Source organism: Amphiura filiformis, chromosome 10 (genome assembly GCF_039555335.1).
Source record: "Amphiura filiformis chromosome 10, Afil_fr2py, whole genome shotgun sequence".
Lineage (NCBI taxonomy): Eukaryota > Metazoa > Echinodermata > Ophiuroidea > Amphilepidida > Amphiuridae > Amphiura > Amphiura filiformis.
Window position 1 is genome coordinate 68,489,128 of NC_092637.1, and position 21,103 is coordinate 68,510,230.

Below are 21,103 nucleotides of genomic sequence, written 5' to 3' on the forward strand. Positions count from 1 at the left end.
ATTTACAATGCTGGAAGCTGATATAGAGTCATGGAAAAGCCATCTGTTAAGAACCGTTAATCAGGAACTTGGTAAACAAGATGCGCTAAATCAACTTGGAGATGATGGGGCCCTAATCATAATGGACTGGGCAATGAAGCTCATGCCACTGAGATACCGGGAAAAGATGACGGATTTCTTTGGCAAAAGAGGTATTAGCTGGCATGTTAGTTGTGTGATAACCCGTAAAGAGAGCAATGTCGATTTTGACATCAATTGCTATGTCCATGTGTTCAACAATTGCACCCAGGACTGGTTTGCGATCGCAAGTATAATTGAAAATCTTCTTGAAAATGTAACTGAATGTAACAAAAAGGTACAAAAGATTTTCCTTCGCAGTGACAATGCTGCGTGCTACCATAATGCCCCACTTCTCCTTTCCCTTCCAGAATTAGGGGACAGAGTAGGTGTCAAGATATGTCGATATGACTTCTCAGACGTGCAATCTGGAAAAGACATCTGTGACCGCAAAATTTCACCCATGAAATCACACATGAAGATGTGGGTGAATGAGAAACATGACGTAACGAATGCCGAAGAGATGAAGATAGCTCTGGACTCACATGGTGGGGTTAAAGGGTGTCAAGTAGCTGTCTGTACAATCAACACTGAAAATCAAGATGCAAAGGATGCAAAATGGGAAGGCATAAGCCAACTAAATAACTTTGCATTTCAAGGAAATGAAATCCAGGCCTGGAAGGCATATGGTATTGGTTCTGGACAAATCTTTAAACCAGAAAAAATGGCTAAGAAATTGCAAAGTGAGACCAAACTGGAAGTTTTGAAAAACTTTAAGTCACCAAACCAGATGGGTACAATGCCCTCATGTCAAAGAAGACCAAGCAAGACAAATCTGTTTGCATGTTCAGAACCAGGTTGCTACCTAAACTTTCTTACACCAGAGGAGGTTACTGCTCACATGGATACTGGTCTTCATCTGAGACAGGTTGAGCAGGAGACAACTTATGACCGCATAAAAAAGCAATGGGCTGACAAGGTTTCAGGCATACATGCACAGCACCAATACACTGTCCCTCTACCACCAGGATTGGCAGGGTTAGAGCCTAGCACGAGTGCGATGTCAACAGGGCCAATGACAATACAGAGAGTAGGGTGGGCTTTGAAGGGTCCACGGAAAGTATCAGCTATATCTGACAATGTGAGATCCTTTTTAACTGATCAGTTCAACTCAGGTGTAATAACTGGCCATAAAGTTGATGCTACAACTGTAGCTAAACAGATGAAAATACTCAAGAATAGCGATGGTAATTATCAGTTTCTTCCAGGAGAATGGCGTACAGCAAAACAAATTGCAAGTTTTTTTTCTAGACTGGCTTCTACGCAGAGAAAGACACAAGCAAGCCAACCAGTATCCCATGAAGAGAAAACAGATTTTAGCGATGCAGACTTGCTGTCATGGGAAGCTTCAGAAGTAGAAGCAAGATTCCGCCAATCCGTTTACACAGAAATTGACATCATCCATCCACTGATATGTGATGATGTAAATGTGTGTAATCTAATTTGTCAAGGGAAGGGCAAATCAAAGAGGATCCAAGATCTAAAGAAGATATGTGAGACATTCGGATTGGAAGCCGATGGTCCAGAAACGAGAAAGGACAGCTATATAAAGCCACTGAAGAGACTTGTTAGCGAATGCACATGTGCAAAAAAAGTCACTCATTAACAAAATTAATCGGACCGCTGCGCTGTGCTGTTTGAGCAACTAGCTTGCATGGGTATTGAACTTTAAAAGGAGTGCCCAAAAACCCCACCAATAGATTATCTATTATATTTGTTGATGCTGAGTTATACAGGACAATTTCAACGTGCCTACATTAAAATTATACAAGATACTGTTACATTGGGCCACATGTGTGACTCTTGATTTAAAATTCGCAAGTAAACAGTAGGTAAATAGTATGGATTTAGTCCGTCTTGCTAATCTTGGTGACAATATCTCACGGGATATGGCCATCGGTGCCCGTCTTATTTCAAACTCTGTAAACATGTAGATTATCTTTGATCCAAAGGCTAATAATTTTGTGTAATGAATGTGTAAATATACTTAGTGTGTGTTCATTAAGCTAAATGACAATACACCTTTCCTTTTACACAGGATACAAAATATTTTTTGTCAACAGCTACTAGAACTAGATATTCTGTGAATTATCATTTGATAAGCTACTCAGTTGCAAGTGCAACCTTAGTCGACTGTCCTCATTAGCTTGATCATTATTTTATGTGAATTAAAAATTCAATTGTGTGTTAGATAACAGAAAAAAGGATAGTGTCTATGTAAAAGATGGCCGTGATTTGAGCCATTCAATAGTTACGCTATAATCATGTTTATAGGCACGTTTTTGCAGTGGTATAAATATATATCCTGTTGAATTTTACATTGGACATTGTGCTTTTTGGCACTCAAACTTTGTACAATAATAAGTATATATGGACCACATACTTGTCTCAAAGGGTTGCCCCTAATTTAAAATTCTGAATACATTATTTCGGGAATATTTTGAAGCGGGGCAATGCAAGGTATGTTATGTAAGTTATGCAAACATATATTTTGTAATTTTAGGAAAGGAGTCCTTTTTGTTAATCTTTTATATCCTGATAATGAAACAAGATTTACACGTTTGGAGATTGGGTATTGTTGTCACCCTTTAAGTACTTTACCAGGTTAAAAAAAAGTTACCAACAATCTCATTGATATTAAAATAAATGGAAGATATAATTATTGTACAAAAAATCATTCATTCACTCATCTATTCATTCATTCATTCATTCATTCATTCATTCATTCATTCATTCATTCATTCATTCATTCATTCATCCGTTCGTTCATTCATTCACCCATTCATTCAAGTACCATTTTTGTTTTTAGACATAAGTACCTCCAATGTATTGTCAAATATAATGATGACGGATATTGTAGACGTATTCACATTTAATTTTAAACAATGTTCGAAGTACATACACATTATTTAATAAATTTGCCTTTGAAAAGAAATGAAAAATCCATTGCATTTGCAGTTGATATCATATGAAGTGTGGTGTGGTGGTGGTGGGGGGGGGGTGGTGGGGGGTGACTAACATTTGACTAGAGTTTAGTACATTTTATTTGAAAGGAAGTCTCTGGCAATCAAAACATTTTGCCTTATATGTTTGAAATAATCAAGCACGAATCACATTTAAAACGCGCCAAAATTGTATTCATTGTATTACTGGGACGTGACCGACATCATTGCACTAGACAATTTCGGCGCTTGGGAATGTTGAATATCGCGTGTTGAGAGACGGATGTTTGTATTCGTTTTTATGTTCATTATGAGATTGTTTTAAATAAAACAAAAAGATTCATATTTGATAATTATTGTTCGTACATAAGGCTGTTGTGATTGCCGGAGACTTCCTTCAAGTATGCTTATTACTTAAACAATATAATATTGGTTCAAAATTCCACTTTCGTGAATGTAAAAAGATACAAATTCCATGAAAAAAACACATTTCACTAGAACCAAACAAACACACCCCTGTAATTGTGTTTCTAAAACATGTTTCTAAAACCAGCGATCAAAGTATCAATAGTTTGCAGAGAGATTCATGTGCAAAATCCATGAAAATTAATAAATTCGGTGAAAAAATAAAGGAAAATCCACCGAAATCAGCGAACTCCCCTGTAGCATAGGAAAAAAGTCCCACGTAAATTCAAACATATTTCAAAAGTACAACATATTGGTTATACTATCCCAAAGGTTTGATCCAATATTAGCCTGAATATAGCAGAAAATGTGATTTGAAAATGCGCTATTTTCGCTATTTTCAAAATTACGAAAATTCCTGTTTTTGCCCAAATTTCACCACGATTTTACATAAATATACCAAAAGAATTTAAAATTTCTGAATATACCATCTTATACGGCACAGTTCACTTCAAACATGTGCAGCTTTCCATTAGGCCCATGTTAATTTAAGGTAGCTTTTCATGATGTCAAACATTGTACATTTTCAAGCTATATCAATTCTGGAGTAGGTCAAAAGAGGGCCAATTTTAGGGGGGTCATAGAATTTCCCCTGGGGGGGTCACCTGATTTTTTACTATCATAGTTGTGAACCATCTGACCTAACTAGACTAAGTACCAAATACCATTGGATTTGGCTGACCTTCATCTTTCAGCCTTGTGTACAGGCCACATGGTGCTTAAAAAATATGCCACTTAAACCGTCTGATTTAACATGCATTTAGCAAAAAATGAAAAAAAAAATTTAAATAATTATCATCTGGTTAAGCAGTGTTTTTTCACTGATCTGGACTCTTCTCTACTAATATATCGCAAATAAATAATTATAATATGGTAATTAAAGGGTTCATTGAGCATGCCGAACAGTGGCGTAGATTTCTTTTTTTGACATGGGGGGTAGGGTTTGAACAATTGTCTGGAAGTATAGTGAATCTAGCACATTTTGGCTACAAATGAAGTTTATGTTACAAATGTGCGCTAATGGAAGTACACAGCAGGTTCGCTAATGGCATTGAGTTTATAGTATTATGTTTAGAAAATGTTAAATGTTAAGATTGCAAAAACGAAATAAAATCTGCAAAAATGGCATAAAATGCACACATTGTTGTGGTAATTTGCGCATTGCACTATTTTTGCCCCAGATTAAGGTGTTTTTGATTGGTGAATTATGCGATATGTTCATCTGAGTAACCAATCGCTATCCGGTTACGATACAATACAAAATGTTAACCCATGAGAAATACTAGGCCTATCTTTATACAGCGTTTCTGATTGGTGAATTATGCGATATATTAATGTAAGTGACCAATCAAAATGCAGCTTCTAAATATTGGAACTCAATCCTCAGCTTTACACCTGACTCCTACCACGTTGCTGATTGGCTCAATATATCATATGTAGACTTCTTGTAGCCAATCATGTAATCTCTTTTATTGCATACAGAACAAACAGGACCAATCATGAGAGTACACATTATTTTCGCCGTAGTGGCTGTAGCCATGGGAGCCAGGCTTCATAAAGCAGCGGAGAGGGTTCCAGGATCGTCTGTAGCCATGGGAGCCAAGCTCCATAGAGCAGCGGAGAGGGTTCCAGGATCCTACATTATTCGTCTTCAGGTAAAGTATGAACTCATTTGTTAGGTTCAAAATCTAAGTGGGACATTTCTTATATTTTGTGGAAAAAAAATACAAATCTATTTCTCATGGAAATGTTATAATACCGTAAAACCCCGTCTACAAGCATATATAGTATTTTTTTATAAAAGCTTAATTAATTCGAAGCAAGCGTTAATATACCAATACAATAGATCGGTCTTAAAATAATACTTGTTTGTATATGCTTAGATCCGTAATTTATTTGCTCAAACTCCATAATGGCGACTGGATTAATGTAGCTTTCATCAGAAGCACACTATATGCTTGTAGACGGGGTTCTACGGTATGGCTTTAACGTAAAGCTACACTTGTCTAATTTGGCCGAAATCAAGATGACATTTTGTGTTTACCGGGGCCAGTTTTCAATTTTACACTTGGGGGTTTGGTTTTAGCGGAGGGGTGAAAATTCCTTTTGGGAGTTGAGTTAACAACTTATTAAACAAACTAAATGATTGGGGGGGCAAGGACAACACAGCCCTTTGACGAATTATCTTTACGAAAATAATAATAATAATAATATTTATTTATTTGAATTACTTGCAAAATACAGAAATAACAATCCAGAATCTACATTTCTTACACATGACAAAAGCAAGTAATTCAGGATGAGTCATGGAGCACCACAACGTTCAGTAATAGGACCGATGCGTTTCTCGTTCTATTCGTACCCTATTGATGATATTATTGAAGCTGTGATGTGCCCTGAGTAATTTAATTTAATTATTTAACTTTGTTTACAAACTGAAAGTATTTCATGAGATGGGAAACCCTCTTGCACAAGAGTGTGGGTGTTATGGCATGTTCTAGGGGAATTCCCTTTCATGCATCAGGTGATCAAAACAAACTGAATCAGAGTTATTAATAACATAGGGTTTTTCCATATTACTCAATATTCAGTGCATAGTTGCACCATAAGGGGAACCCCTGATAACAGATTGTAAAATGGACATTTGGAAACCCCCAAGGAAGTGATGTAATGAGAAAGGTTAATGTGTATAATTAATCTTGGGAAATCCCAAGCTTGCATCATCTGTGAACATGTGAATGAAATGCTACTTTATTAATAGATGGTTTTTGCATGAGTACTGGTATAAAAAGCTGGAGGCTTGAGCTTGGACTTTACAGAATGTCATGGGAGATTGTATAACTCCACATGTGTGTGATGGTCTTCGTGCTTAAAAAAAGAAGTACATTTTTACCAGCCAATAATTGAGCTAATTTTAACACAGCAACGAAGGAGATTGCGAGCACACAAATGTGCTCTTCCTAATCAAAGGATTAAAGTTTTTCTGTCGAATTGCTGGAGTTTGCTGGGTTTATGAAAACCACACGTCTGTCAAATACAGCGGAGCTGTGTTAAAGAAACATGTTCCCTGAAGAAAGAGTGAATTGTGAAAGAAACACCATTAATGGAGAAAGCAGCGCAAGGAGATATATTTTGGAAAAAGCAGCGGAAGAAGATAAGTGGTTGGACTGTAAATGCTCTATATCATAATGATTTCTTTTATCTCCCATGCAGGAAGGTGTGAATGAAGACAATTTTGTTGCTTCGGCGGGATTCGCTAGGCTGAATGCAGTAGTAAAATACAAATACAATTCCATCAAGGGCCTAGCCGTGAAAATGCCTGACGTCCTTGTTGACAGGGTAAGTCAGATCAGTTTATGCTACGTGTACCTCATTTAATGAGATACACGTAGCACCAAATTGAAATACCTATGAATATGACCTTCATGCCCATTTTACACTGTAACTCAGAATACAATTGAGGACATTTACGGCTCATTCGTGCTGTACGGTCACATATGTTTAGGTAAATACGGTATTGTGAATCAGTCTACCACTAAAAGTAAATAAGTATCTGCTGGGATGCTGGCACTTCAAGGAATAACAAATTGTCAAAATTTTTGTCTTCATCCAATGACTTCAAAACTACCTGTAACTCAATTTCGTCAAAGGTGGACTTACAGTCTTCTTGCGCTCAGGTCTTCAAATGTAAAAAATATGGGGTCGTTGGGTGAAAGCATGATTTTTGGCATTCGGTGAGAGCAAATTGTAAAAAATATGGGGTCATTGTGTGAGAACGTGACATTTTTTTCAATTAGAACCTTTGGGTGAGAGCCGAACCAGCGCCACAGAAACCTTGAACATCGAATTTCTTGTTCTAAATGGCTTCTAATTTCATTTTTTTTTCAAAATAAGTAACAAAATCAGTGATAAATGAAAGTTGCTGTTCAAATTTGAAAAATATGGGTCTTTGGGTGACAGATCAAATGGAAAAATAGGGGGTCTTTGGGTGACAGAGCATGTGTGCGGCGACGCTGAAAAGGGGGGTCTTAATAGCCCTGCATACGCGTCACCTCCAAAGTGGGAGTGCATCCCGGGCGCTCGCAACATCCAGAATGACTCCCTTTTAAGTATGATGTGTTCAGTTTTGTGATGTATCTGTTCAATACCCATTAGTTGAGCATCTCATCTTTACCTACTTACCTCGTCATGTCACCCACCTCATACATTCAACAGCATACCATATAGCCAAGCTCTCCGGATAAGACGAATCTGCTCCAACCCTACTGAAGAAAACAGTCATATGAAAGAACTTGAATCGCATCTAGAGTGCAGAGGTTACCCCAGAAACACGATTCAGGAGAAGATTCAGAAGGCACGCGATGTAGACAGAGAAGAACTACTCCGTTATAAACCACGGAAGAAAACCACCAGAACTCCTCTTGTTATCACATACAATCCTCGCTTTGCACAGCTCAACTCAATTTTATTCAAACACTTACACCTTCTCGATTCATCACCACAATTGCGCAACATATTTCCTGAACCACCTCTCTTGGCTTTCCGCAGACCGCGGAATCTTCGCGATCTATTGGTCAGTGCCAAAGTCAAACAACCTGAAGGTAACGCCAATATCGAAACCGGATGCTTCAAGTGCAACAAAAAGTGCGTCGTATGCACCCATATCATGGAGGGTAAAAAATTCCAAAGCACTGTTACTCACGAGTCCTTCCCCATTACAGATCGTATCACTTGCCGCTCTTCTTGGATCATTTATTTGATTACATGTGCTATATGCAACAAACAATATGTTAGTAAGACGTCTACCACCTTATATACCAGATTTAACAACACTCGCTCTGATATCCGACTCTACGATACTACTCGTGGTAAGAAAATTCCGATTGCACAGCACTTCAATTCCCCTAATCACAACATTGATCATGCTCAACTATTGAACAGATACATCACAAAACTGAACACATCATACTCAAAAGCGAGTCATTCTGGATATCAAAACTCAGATCCCTAAGACCACACGGCATCAACGCTGAGGAATAATATTCTTGTCTTATTTAACTTGCCATCCGAACTTTTTGCGTTGTTGGCACCTCATACCTTTCGCCAACTCTAAACTTGTTTTTACGCTGTTGGCGCGATAACTTTTGCAGACTCCATATCTGTTTTTCGCACATCATAACTCTTTTGTTGTTAATAACGATCTTCTTCCTTACACAAATTCAACGCACATCTCAACCTCACGGCAACTAACATGAACGCTTTTTAATCAGTACGACGGCAACTTCGTGACCTCCTTTGTTCGATAGAAAATTTTTACGGGTTGGTGAACACGGGTTACGTAACTAAATGTTGACAATTTGGCCGGCAAACATGTTTTAGCGAAATAGCTCCAGAAATGGGAGACACTGGTCGTTTTTTGCTTAAATTGCGTACCATGATCACGGATAAGATACCAAACATTTGTGCAATGAACAAAAAACGAGTAAAAGTTGAATAATATGTGACACGATCTGGTCCATGGGGGCCAAAGGAGGCATTTATGAAAATTGAGTTACTGTTATTATTACATTATACATACAATAGGCTATCATTTACTGAAAACACCAAAGGTCTAGCATACTTAGTTCTAAAGTTATGAAGTTTTTTGATGTCTATTTTCTTATGTATTTTATTGTTTTTAATCCATATTTTTACCTTTATCTCAGTTTCAAATTTGCCGCCTTTGGCCCCCATGGACCAGATCGTGTCACATATTGAAAATAAAGAAGCTTGAACATCTCCAAAGTGGCCAGGAAAATGAGAAAAATTGCATGTCACGATCACCAAAATGGTTATATCTACAACTATGAGCAAACGCCGGTTTTCTGTAATGATAGATATTAACTAACTTGAGCTTGTATTCAGTTTTCAGCGAAAATGATTGGCGGAATAATCGAGTCGTAGGTTGGAAAGTTACTCTCAAAACGGCCCGTGTCTCAATCGTGCGTGTCCCTTTAGTGACAAGTGTCACTAGCAAAATAGCAGCCGGCCTTGTCATTATATCGAATAATAATCGTCAGAATCGTCCAGTTTACTCCAGTGATATTTATTTATTCAAGCAAAATACTGCATTGACTTACAAAATATTGAAGTCAATATAAAAAGTAATATCACCTCATTTGACTGAACTTAAAAGCAGTTTTTAAAATATTATTGTTGATCGAGTCCCTGAATGAGAAATAAGATTGCAAAAGATACGAGTATGGTACAGCAGGTTGTGATGGTCTAGTGGTTGACGCCGTGGTTTGAAGTGCGAGAGGTTGAAGGTTCGAATCCTACAGCATTTCAATTTTTTCTCTCTCGTTCTGTTAGGCCAATGGTGTATGTGTGTAGGCCCGTCAGTATTATGATCAATTGAAAATATTTCTATGCAACACGTTTGAAATGTTTTTCTTTATGCGTAGGCCTACATATTAAAAAATAAGATAGCGTCAGCCATAATTTACGAATTTCAAACCTGATATTTTGGCATAATATTATTTGTAATTTTTACACTGTTCTTACACCCTACCTAGACATACACATAATTGGAATCAGCGTTTCGTTGTCGAGAGTAACTTTAATTATCTTCAATAGAACACCATAAGCGGTCAAGATTAAAAAAAAATGCTTTCTTTCATTTTACCTCATTATTTCTGCTTCAAATGATCAGAAACCCTTCCTGAAAGTTGTTTACTAATATCATAAATATTTTCAACAAAAAACCTGCTATAGTAGGGTTCGAACTTCCAACCTCCCGCACTTCAGGCACGGCCTTAGCCACTAGACCATCACAACCTGCTAACTTATTCTCGTACCTTTTGCAATATTATTTCTAATTCAGTGTCTCGTTCAACAATAATCTTTTATAAACTGTTTGTAAGTTCAGTCAAATGGCTTGAAATTACGTTTGATATTGACTTCGATATTTTGTAAGACAGGGCAGTATTTTGTATGAATAAATAAATATCACTGTAGTCAACTGGACGATCCTGACAATTATTAATCGATTATATGGACAAGGCCGGCTGTTAATTTTCCTGCTGACACTGGTCACTAATGGTCACGCACGATTGCGAGGGGAAGCCGTTTTGAAAGCAACTTTCCAACCTACGACTCGATTATTCTACCAATCATTTTCGCTGAAAATTAAAATACAAGCTCAAGTTAGCTAATATCTATCATTACAGAAAAGCATACGACCGGCGTTGGCTCATAGTTGCAGATATAACAATTTTGGTGATCGCGACATGCATTTTTTCTCATTTTTTTTGGCTCCTTCGCGCACAATAAACATTCATTTTTTCCACAATAATTGGACTTTTACACGTTACTGTTTGCCTTATACTCATGTTTCATATCTTATCTGTGGGCTCAATATGGAAATGAAGGGAGAAACGACTCGTGTATTCCATTTTTTTTAATGTTTTCTGAAAAACTGTATTTGCCACCTGATTTTCAACATTTCGTTACGTAACAGCAGAGGGCACGCCGGTAAAAATTACCGGAAGTGAGATAAGTTGCTGTCGTACTGTAATGACATTTCAGCATCATTAATTTTGCTTGGTACGTTATTATCATTTTGCTTTGCATGCTTTTGGTCCTAATATTTTCAGTAGTTTTCATCCCTATCTTTGGATATGTGTTGGTATCGTCGAGTGCTTTTAAAGTCTGTAATTGTAATGTAGTAATTTTTGTAGTTTTAGAAGTATTCTGTATAATCTTTGTTTCCAAATTGAGATCCTAAATATCTGGCATATGCAAAGGAGGGAGGGAGGCAGATTTTTTTGGCAGGCCGAGAACAAGCGATTTTTGGCAGGCTGAGAGTGGGAGGGGGCAAGCAATTTTTGCCATGCAATTTGGGGCACGTAATTATTGCATAGCCCTTAAATTCCGTTAAACCTATTTCGAACGATAGTCGAGATCCAATGCCCTTTAAACATTTCCTAACGCTCCAGTTTATTATGTAATCATATAATTCATGTATTATCGACGGTGTAACAGTAAGCTGCCATGTTTTCGTCCCAGATATTCCTGTGGGCGTTATATACATCATGTTTATAGAAACGTATAACTCATCAACATCATGAACATTGACATGTCTTTTACTTTGACTCTACAGCTGCTTGCCCTAGATGGTGTCGAGTATGTCGAACAAGATGGTGTTGCCCACACACAGGCAGTCACCTCGTGGGGTCTTGACCGTGTTGATCAACGAAACCTCCCTCTTGATGACACCTACACTCCACCACGTGAGTAACAAAAGTAGTAACATAACATAGTAATCAACAAACGCAGTGTTAAAGTTTCAATTTCCCCCAATACACACTCTACTGGTTCCCCCGATTCGCCGTAGAAGCAGTGATGTAACATGAATAATTACCATTACCATAGCGATAGGTGAAAACAATTTTTGAATGTATTGCCCTACACTAGAAGAAGGCAGCACTCATCACCTCCCATCAAGTGTTCAAGAATGTTTTTGGAATGTTATTAAAACGTTTTATACCCTTTATATAACCCGACATTTAAACGTTTTCTGTAAAACATTTCTGTTTGCTGAGCAGTAGATTATCAAAAAATGTTTTTAAGGTTATGAAAACGTTTTATACCCTTAATATACCCTTTATATAACCCGACATTTAAACGTTTTCTGACAACCTTTTATAACCTTTTGCGAATGATGTCGAAAACGTTTTGTGTTTGCTGGGCTGTCACGTACATGGACTCTGTATGTGAAATTTCCATATAATTACGATCCAGGTCTTTATGCCTATTCTTTGATAACCAACGAGTTAGAGCGTATGCCAAGTGCAGGCCAAAACATTCAAAATAATAGTTTTTGAACCACTGCTTCCCAACTAAACCAATTATATTTCTAATTAACTGCTATTTTAAGGGTACTCTAGGGGTTAAAAATAGCCTGACCAGAGTTATCTCATCTATACTTTGTCACATTTTAAACCAAACAATGGGATTTTATGACATGTGCAATGTCGCTTCTATTTAGACCGTACACCACGAATGAGCCGTAAATGTCCTCAATTGTATTCTGAGTTACAGTGTAAAATGGGCATGAAGGTCATATTCATAGGTATTTCAATTTGGTGCTACGTGTATCTCATTAAATGAGGTACACGTAGCACCAAATTGAGGTACCTATGAATACGACCTTCATGCCCATTTAACACTGTAACTCAGAATACAATTGAGGACATTTACGGCTCATTCGTGGTGTACGGTCACATTTAGTGACCTTTAATCGCGTCATAACATGACCAATAACTTGAGATTTGATGAATTTTCCAATGCTTTCTTTGTCATTTTGCAACGTCAGTCCTTTAAACTGCAAAGGAATCACCGTAAGGGAATTCCACGATTGGGCGATTCAGAATAAATTTCACTATCTACACATGTATACCTTTAATAAGGCATACTAACTTTATAATAAGGCATACTAACTTTATAATAAGGCATACTAACTTTATAATAAGGCATACTAACTTTAATAAAGACTTCACAAAATGTAATGCAGCCGTTACAAGTATACACCTATAGCTTCAGAACTACAGTAAGCAAAAGAATTAAGGTACCAGTTGTGTTCACCCCTGTATATTCTAAATAAAGACAAATGTGGCAAAATTGGTTGAGAATTAAAGAAACGGTGATTCAAAACCTAATGAAGATATGAAATAAAAAGTTGCACTTTTGTGTTCTAATCAATGAAAGCACGACGCTAGTTTTTCGTGCTAATCAATGAAAGCACGGCGCTAGTTCTCTTGTACGCCAACGCGTTGTGTACAAATCAATAGGGCATGTAATGTGGCAAACTGCAACTTTTATATTTGCATCTTCTTTGGGTTTTTGGATCGTCGTGTCTTTATTTCTCGAACAATGTCAACGAATGAGGTCTTAAATTCGTGCCAAAAGATGCAGCTATTGGCTGTTGGTTCCAATTATGACATATCTGTCTTTGTTTAGGATATACAGGGGGTGAACGTAACTGGTACCTTAATTATTTGGCTTACTGTATTAATCGTTTTTATAATATTTTAACATAAATTATATAGAAAGGTGGTTTATGTACACGCATTTTGATACCACAGTCGCCCAATTTTGTTTAATATTAACGACACATCTATTTAAAGAAAAAAAAACACCAAATTTAAAAGTTGCAGTAATGATGTAATGATTTGAAATCAACACGAAGATAATAACGGTTTTACAATCCACGTGCTTCCGTTTATAACCATTGGTCGTTGTAAATGCAACTTTTAAATTGCTTTTTTCTTTTAAATACTGCTTATTCGTTAGTTGTTAATATTGAACGAAATTAGGCAACTGTGGTATCAAAATACGCATACATAAATCACTTGTCTCTATATGTTAAAATACATTTCAATTTATAAGCGTCCTTTAGCAAAGTCATAGTTCATTGAATTTACAACCGTATGACAAAATGTATGACGAAACAGGCGAAAATAGTAACTTTTTGCACATGATTTGCAATTTAAAGAGAATTGGCCATTGGTCATTCTAATGGCGCTAGTACATGGACAATAAGTGTGCTTTTTCATTTGATGACATAAAATTTTAAAAAATGCGAGGAACAGTAGAGGTGTTGATTTTTAAAACCTACATTTTGGTCAAAACTGTGCCAGGATAGGTCGTTTTTCAACAGATTTACCACAGTCGCCTTGCTATAAACATTGAACTGCGTTATCTGTTGACCTAATGAGAGAAATTGTTTTTAGGGCGAAGTGTTAGCTTTCGTTCGATATATAAAAAAATGATTGGATGAGGGGAACATTTGAGGTTTTGACAAAAACCAATCACAGAGGCCTATTTTCCAGCTAGCAGCTCCACAGCTCGTACGATGCTATGCACTCAACAGTGTAGTGTAATCAAAGACTGTGTAGAGACAATTCACTGCTTGCTTGGAAGCTCTTGAACGAAAATGTGTGTTCAGGTGTATCGAGGTGGAAACTGTGCATAGATGGTTTATACGAGAATAGTTTTTGTATAGAAACCTTTCCATATGTTGTGAATACGATTATTAGTTCTGTAGCTTTTATGGCTACAGGCGTCGTTACTCTTTGTGTAGTCTTGTTAGTGTGGACAAGTGTACAATACCGTTGCTGTTCAAATCGTAAACTAGCAACTATGATTATACTAATTTCAACGTGCATTGTTTATAGGTAACGGCTCCGGAGTAGATGTATACATCATTGATACTGGTCTCTGTCATTCTCACAACGAATTCGGTGGTCGTGCAGCTTACCATTGGGATTACCAACCAGATGTAAGTATTGACAGTAAACAGTGAGCTTAAATCCCGTGCGAGTTTTGTGATCAAAGCAACAATTTATGATTTCGGTCAAAATTTATTTCTGTTATTCTTAGTCAAAAATATAACGTAATAGTAGTTACAATTGAATATATGAATACACAACCCACCCAAGTCCATACTTTGGCCAAATTGAGTTAAGCATGGGAGATTGTTGCTATACATAGGCCTGTCATGTGTATGAAAGAACAACTCAAATTCATCCTCTGTGTCTATTGAGCATGTGAAAAATAGCATGTATGAAAGAACAACCAAAGTCCATGATTTGAGTCTTGTAACACATTTATTGAAATCCAGTATGTATAAAAGTCCACTTGTAACACATTCATTACTGGAGAGTGACTTTTGGAAAAAAAATGGGTTTAATCAAGGAAAGTGTGTGGTTTATATTACATGGCAGAATGCTTATCAACATTATACATACCTGTGTGCTTTATTTTGTATTATCTTACTGACTTCTATAGGATTCCAACATTATTGTCTTTGTATATGATTCAAAAAACCACCCAAGTCCAGCATTTAAACCCCACGAAGTACCTGAAATGCTAATCTTCATACCTAATACAGTTTAACCTACTCATTTGCATGTAAAACTTACCATATTGACCAAGTAAATCTAACTGAAGGAATTAAAATGATACACAGGTTTTTTCTCAAAATCACTTCCCATGGACTTGGGTGGGTTTTGAATTCATGTATTCATTACTGTCCATAAGGTTTTCTGATCATTTTAAGCAGACATAATGAGGTAAATTGAAAGAAATCCACTTAACTGTGAAGGCTATGTGGGAATTGGCGAATAAAACGGGGATCCACGGTTTTAAAACTCTTACATTTTACTGTGATTCAAGCACTTCAGGCTTAGTATTTCACATGAGTATTCAAGTACACCATTGGGTATTAAAATCGTTTAAAAAATAGAAATTTTAAATAAAATGAGGGTGTCCCTGTATGAGCAAATTACACATTTTTGCTTTAAGGATAGACAAGCTATTGTTGGTCGAAGCAACCAACAACAAAAAATCGATTTTCATTATCTAGATCAATATGTTATTGAAAAATAACACCTTGATGTTTTGCAAAAGTTCATTCTACAAATTCTATACATTGCAAACTTGCTTAATTTATTGTTGTTAATAAGTTGTGTACGTTTTACGGGTTTGGGTAAAAACATGCGACATGCTGCTGAAACTTACTGATTGAATTAGATTGAAATGATTTTCTCTTCCAAACGTCACGCTTGGTATATACTTTTGTGTGTGCTCATGACGTACACAAATTCATCTTGATTCCAACGCCGAGATATTATTATTAGAGATAGCAGTGTAGCAAACTTCTGCGAAGTGTAGCAACGGTGAACAATATGTTACGTTGCCTGTCTTAATTACACCTCTATATAACTAGTCACTCAAAACGCCCTGGCTACTGCGTTGGTGTTCACTCACCTGTTAAAGCCACTAAGTAAGTATGTCTGTATGTACTAGATCGACAGGCTCAGATTTACTTTTTGCTAGCCCTAGTTCTTTGGATATATAACTTACACCCACCCACCCACCACTGTAACATGATTTGTTTTCAAGAATTCTTGCTTTAAGTTTGCTTGAGTGTTCTAGTCTCAGCTAAATTCTTTTTTGATGTTTAGTGAGGTATGGAGAGTGTGGCCTTCAACACGTAAAATTGAGAAGGCTATTTAGCATAATAAAGGGTTAGCAACGGTGAGCAAGAAAAGTGGTTATTTGCATAGTAAATACACTATTAAATCACGGCGAGATGTAAATTGGGTGATGATGTCACAGCTCATTAGAGTTTGTCACTCGGCTTATTGTAGCTTGTTGTAATGGTAAAGCTCGGGCTCGAGGAGGCGTGGCGTCCGTCAATCAATTAATTAATGAGAAATAATTGACAATTGCTTGTACTTTCATACTTTCTTGCAACAGAATGAGGGCATAGATTGCAACGGGCACGGAACTCACTGCGGTGGTACTTCCAGTGGAACGACCTATGGTGTTGCACCAGGTTCTAATGTGTTTAGTGTTCGTGTGCTCAGTTGTTTTGGAGTTGGTTCCTGGACTAATGTTATCGCTGGTATGTACTCTCATCCCTATACACGACTAAGGCCAGAAAAATTCACTGATTGTACATAATTCCCTTCTAAGGGGCAGGGTCGGTCGATCGGATTTTTTTTTTAAACGGAGTGGCACTCATAATATGGAATTTGCACTTAAAAAGAGACCACTTGGGAGCTATGTGAGTCTCTTATCTTTTAAATATTTTTTTCATTACACCCAATGTTGTTGGAATTTATGTCTAATAACATCTTTGAATTGGGCTCATACTTACATTGTTGTCAGGTTGGCATGGGAATTTGCCTTATTTGTATATTCACATGTTTGTTCCCACTCCTCCTTACGTCATACATACATTCGCCCAGTCCCATTTCCCTAATATGAAATTAAAACAAAAATAGGAAATTAAACTCAGCAGAGGTGGGCTTCGAACCCACGCTGCATACAGAATAGTCAAGTCCAGCGCGCTAATCCATTGGTCCACATGACTTATCGGTAGCCAAATCGAATTTTAAACATATAGGCTACAGGCAACAATACGTGTACCGTGGTGCGCGCAATACATATCGTCGGCTGTATTCCATTTTTGGTAATTTTTTTGAAAATTGGCGCATATGTTTCTAATGATGTTCTCTTTCATTTTTTCTAAGTCCCATCAGTCATAATTAGCTAATTAATCAGTAATTAATTAATTAAATGTGGCGTATAGTGACATTTTTTGTATTCCATTGTGGCTTATCGACCATACGCCACTTTGTATACACATTTTTGAGAAATATCGGCAAAAATGAAAAACTTTGTATGTCATAGTGGCGTATACCTCGCTACATGTCATAGTGACGTATCGTGACCTATACGCCACTATGGAATGAAGACGACGAAAAGTAACGCCATAGGGATTACACGGCGATCGAGGTGGCGTACGGTTAACATTAGGTTAGGGTATTGCGTTTTGCGTGTTTTCCATAGTGACGTATAGTTTTATACTTATTGTTGTCAGTTTGCCAACAATATTATGTATTTATTTACTTTGAAAAATATATAGAAATAAACTCTATTTAGTTAACTACCGAAATTTCACATCATTTACAAAATATGATGAATGTCTGATTTACACAACTCGATTTTAAATTGGCATTTCTTCAAACCCGATTTTCTCGCCACTATGGAAAACAAATTTATCTCTATTCGAAGAGAATATTATTTTATTACATTACAAGTTGACACTTGTTGCCATTTTTTGAGCGTATTTCTCCTGAAAAAGGAGAAAATGTGTGGGTAAAGTTCAGCCTCGTACGTGTTCTTCCCCCATTTGAAGCGTACGTGTTCTCCCCGTGCGACTGATGACGTAGGCAAATGAAGCGGACACTTTATCGTGCTCTCATCATACAATCACAATCACTTTGACAAGTTTGACATTGAGTTGTACTATCACTTACCATAACAATGGAACATAACAATATGCACGCTATTGTTCTCTTTTGGAGTAATTGTTGCTATGCGTTTGCTTTGTTATATTTCATCCAACTAAAACTATAGTATTGCAATATACAGGGAAATCAGATACATGAGTTTGTGGAAATTCTAAGCTCAAATTATGTATTTATTTTTTAGGCTTAATATTTCTTATGATATTGATATACATATGAATTGTAATATCACAATTTGTCTAATATATAAAAAAAAAAAATTTATCCATATGTTTAAAAACCATGAAATTTGGATTTTTTTTTCTGTGAACAGCAACAGTATACGTTCTGTCCATTGATAGCGGTTATAGTCCCTTTTTTCACAGCGGGCACAGCTCATTTCATGACGTCACCGGTTTTCTAGGCCAAATCTGTCTCGTTCGAAGGAACTCACCGCTTAAGTTGTTTTTTGCGGAATATCAATTTTAAACGTCTTATTTTCTCAAAAAAGGAGTCATTTTCATTGTCCTCATAATATTAGCTTGCCAATGATATGATGTTGTTTTTGCTATAGACCTGCCCTTTAATATTAATACAAAAACTGCGCATAAGACTTATTTGATTTTAACTTTTGAACCAATTCATATGACTTGAACCAACAAGTGCTGACCCGATTGAAGTCAACCATCTATGGAAAAGGGTCAATACGAATGCTATTCTGAACATGTATTGGTTTTGTTATGCAAAATTCATGATACCCAGTGATACTCTACTATCTACAAACATTAGATTATTTTAACAAAAATAAAGCAATTTAATCATTTTCAGAAATAAATCTGTAATGATTTCCACATAGACGTTTGCGACCTTTATAATAGCATTTCTTTTCAGACCATTTCAGATGTACCAAATCTGTATTCACTGAAATCAACACATCTTAACAACCATAAATCATATTTTTATCAAATAACTTTTATTTTATAGCCAAGATTTAAGAGTATAACCATGGGTAAAAGTACATAGATTTGAATCATTTTGTGAGAGTTTATTTTCACTAAATTAAAACATATTTTGAGGTATATAAAATTGAAATAAAATTTGACTACAAAAACGATTCTCTTATAAATACATCTACGCACACCTCGATACACCCGAGTACACATATGTTTCCAGCACAGCGGGCCTAGTCTCCACGCAGTCTGTGTTATACTACACGGTTGAGTGCATAGCATCATAAGAGCTCTGTGAGATCTAGTGGAAAATAAACATCTGTGATTGTTTTTTGTCAAAACCTCAAGTGTTCCTATCGTCCGATCAGATTTTTTTTTATATCGAACGAAAGCTACCACTTCCCCCTAAAACACTTTTTTTCATTAGGTCAACAGATAACGCAATTCAATGTTATAGCAAAGCGAATGTGGTAAATCTGTTTAAAACTACCTATCCAAGCACATTTTTTGACCAAAAATGTAGATTTTAAAAGTCAAAACCTCAAGTGTTCCTTACAATAATTTTATGTCATTAAATGAAAGAGCACACTTATAATGTCCATAATCACTAGCTTCATTTTAATGAGCAATGGGCAATTCTCTTTAACTTGCAAATCTTGTGCAAAACGTTACTGTTTTCGCCTGTTTTGTCATGCTAAAGAGCACTCACAAATTGATATGTGACCATTAGAGACAAACAATTTTACTATCATGACCTCATTATGATAGAACATTCATGTGATTCGGTTGGTTAAAAGTAGTTCAAAATGTAATAAATTGAACTAAATAATATTTTTAACATTAATTTTGTCTTTTTAATGTAAAAAAAAAAACGGGTTTGAAATAAAGTTTTTCCTAGGACTTTTTTTTCTACCATAATAACATGTAGGCATATTTGACAAGTTTGTACATAGTACATAGACAATTGAATGGCCTATTATTTATTTTAGGTTTAATTCTCTTTTGCCATGTTTGTTTTAAAATAATATTCCTACATTGCTCTCTTTCCTTTTGAAATAATGTTCGAGGGGATCACCTAACACAATAACCATACGGCTATGCTTTTTTTTATCCTAGAGATACCCCAGCTTTTGGATAGCGCAGCTCCCACAGACCCCTGAATTTTACCAAAACAGCGCGCCAAAAGAACCATCAAAAATGTATGATATGCACCCCCTAATGCTCATGACGGCAAATGTAGAAATCAAACTGTAATTACACATTGCGAATAATATATTACAACTAAATAAAAGGACATGAATCTAATGCGAGACATTTTGTAGCTCAAACTAAAAAAGTGCAGTGCACTTCCTAATATTAAAACTATTACACATTGGTAAAAGACCTAGCGACGCCGTATTTTCCTGGCATATGGAGTACACTGGGATACATATTATGAATCCTGACATGATTTTACTCACCCTTCCCATATTCAATGAACTTCTCTGAAACCAGTTTTTTTCTTCGTTTGGACACACTTGTCTTATTATCCGTATGAAAAAAAGAGCATTATGCAGTTACTGTCCTTTTTTCCTATTCAGTGCACACACAGCACTCCAATTGATGATTGACCTCTAGCTCACTAACTGTACTGTAGGCATAGGCAATGGGCTAGTTAGTGGGCTGGTGGGAAAACCCTTCACCCAATAATAGCCATAGAAGCCCACATGTGAATTATAATGTTCAACATAATAACATACTACCATTTGAAGTAAAAAATGTCAGGGGAAAGCTGTTGTCGAGCTGTTTT

At 36.4% G+C, this 21,103-nt stretch overlaps 1 protein-coding gene across 1 annotated transcript in view; it reads left to right on the forward strand.

Moving 5' to 3' along the window:
• LOC140163210 (aqualysin-1-like) overlaps positions 1-21,103 on the forward strand; it is a 121,370-nt gene that overhangs the window by 81,295 nt on the left and 18,972 nt on the right. The window contains exons 2-6 of the mRNA XM_072186605.1: positions 5,007-5,179; positions 6,738-6,863; positions 11,665-11,794; positions 14,741-14,844; positions 16,827-16,974. Of these exons, the coding sequence (XP_072042706.1) occupies positions 5,024-5,179; positions 6,738-6,863; positions 11,665-11,794; positions 14,741-14,844; positions 16,827-16,974 (664 nt within the window). The 5' untranslated portion in view covers positions 5,007-5,023. The remainder of the gene's footprint in view (positions 1-5,006; positions 5,180-6,737; positions 6,864-11,664; positions 11,795-14,740; positions 14,845-16,826; positions 16,975-21,103) is intronic.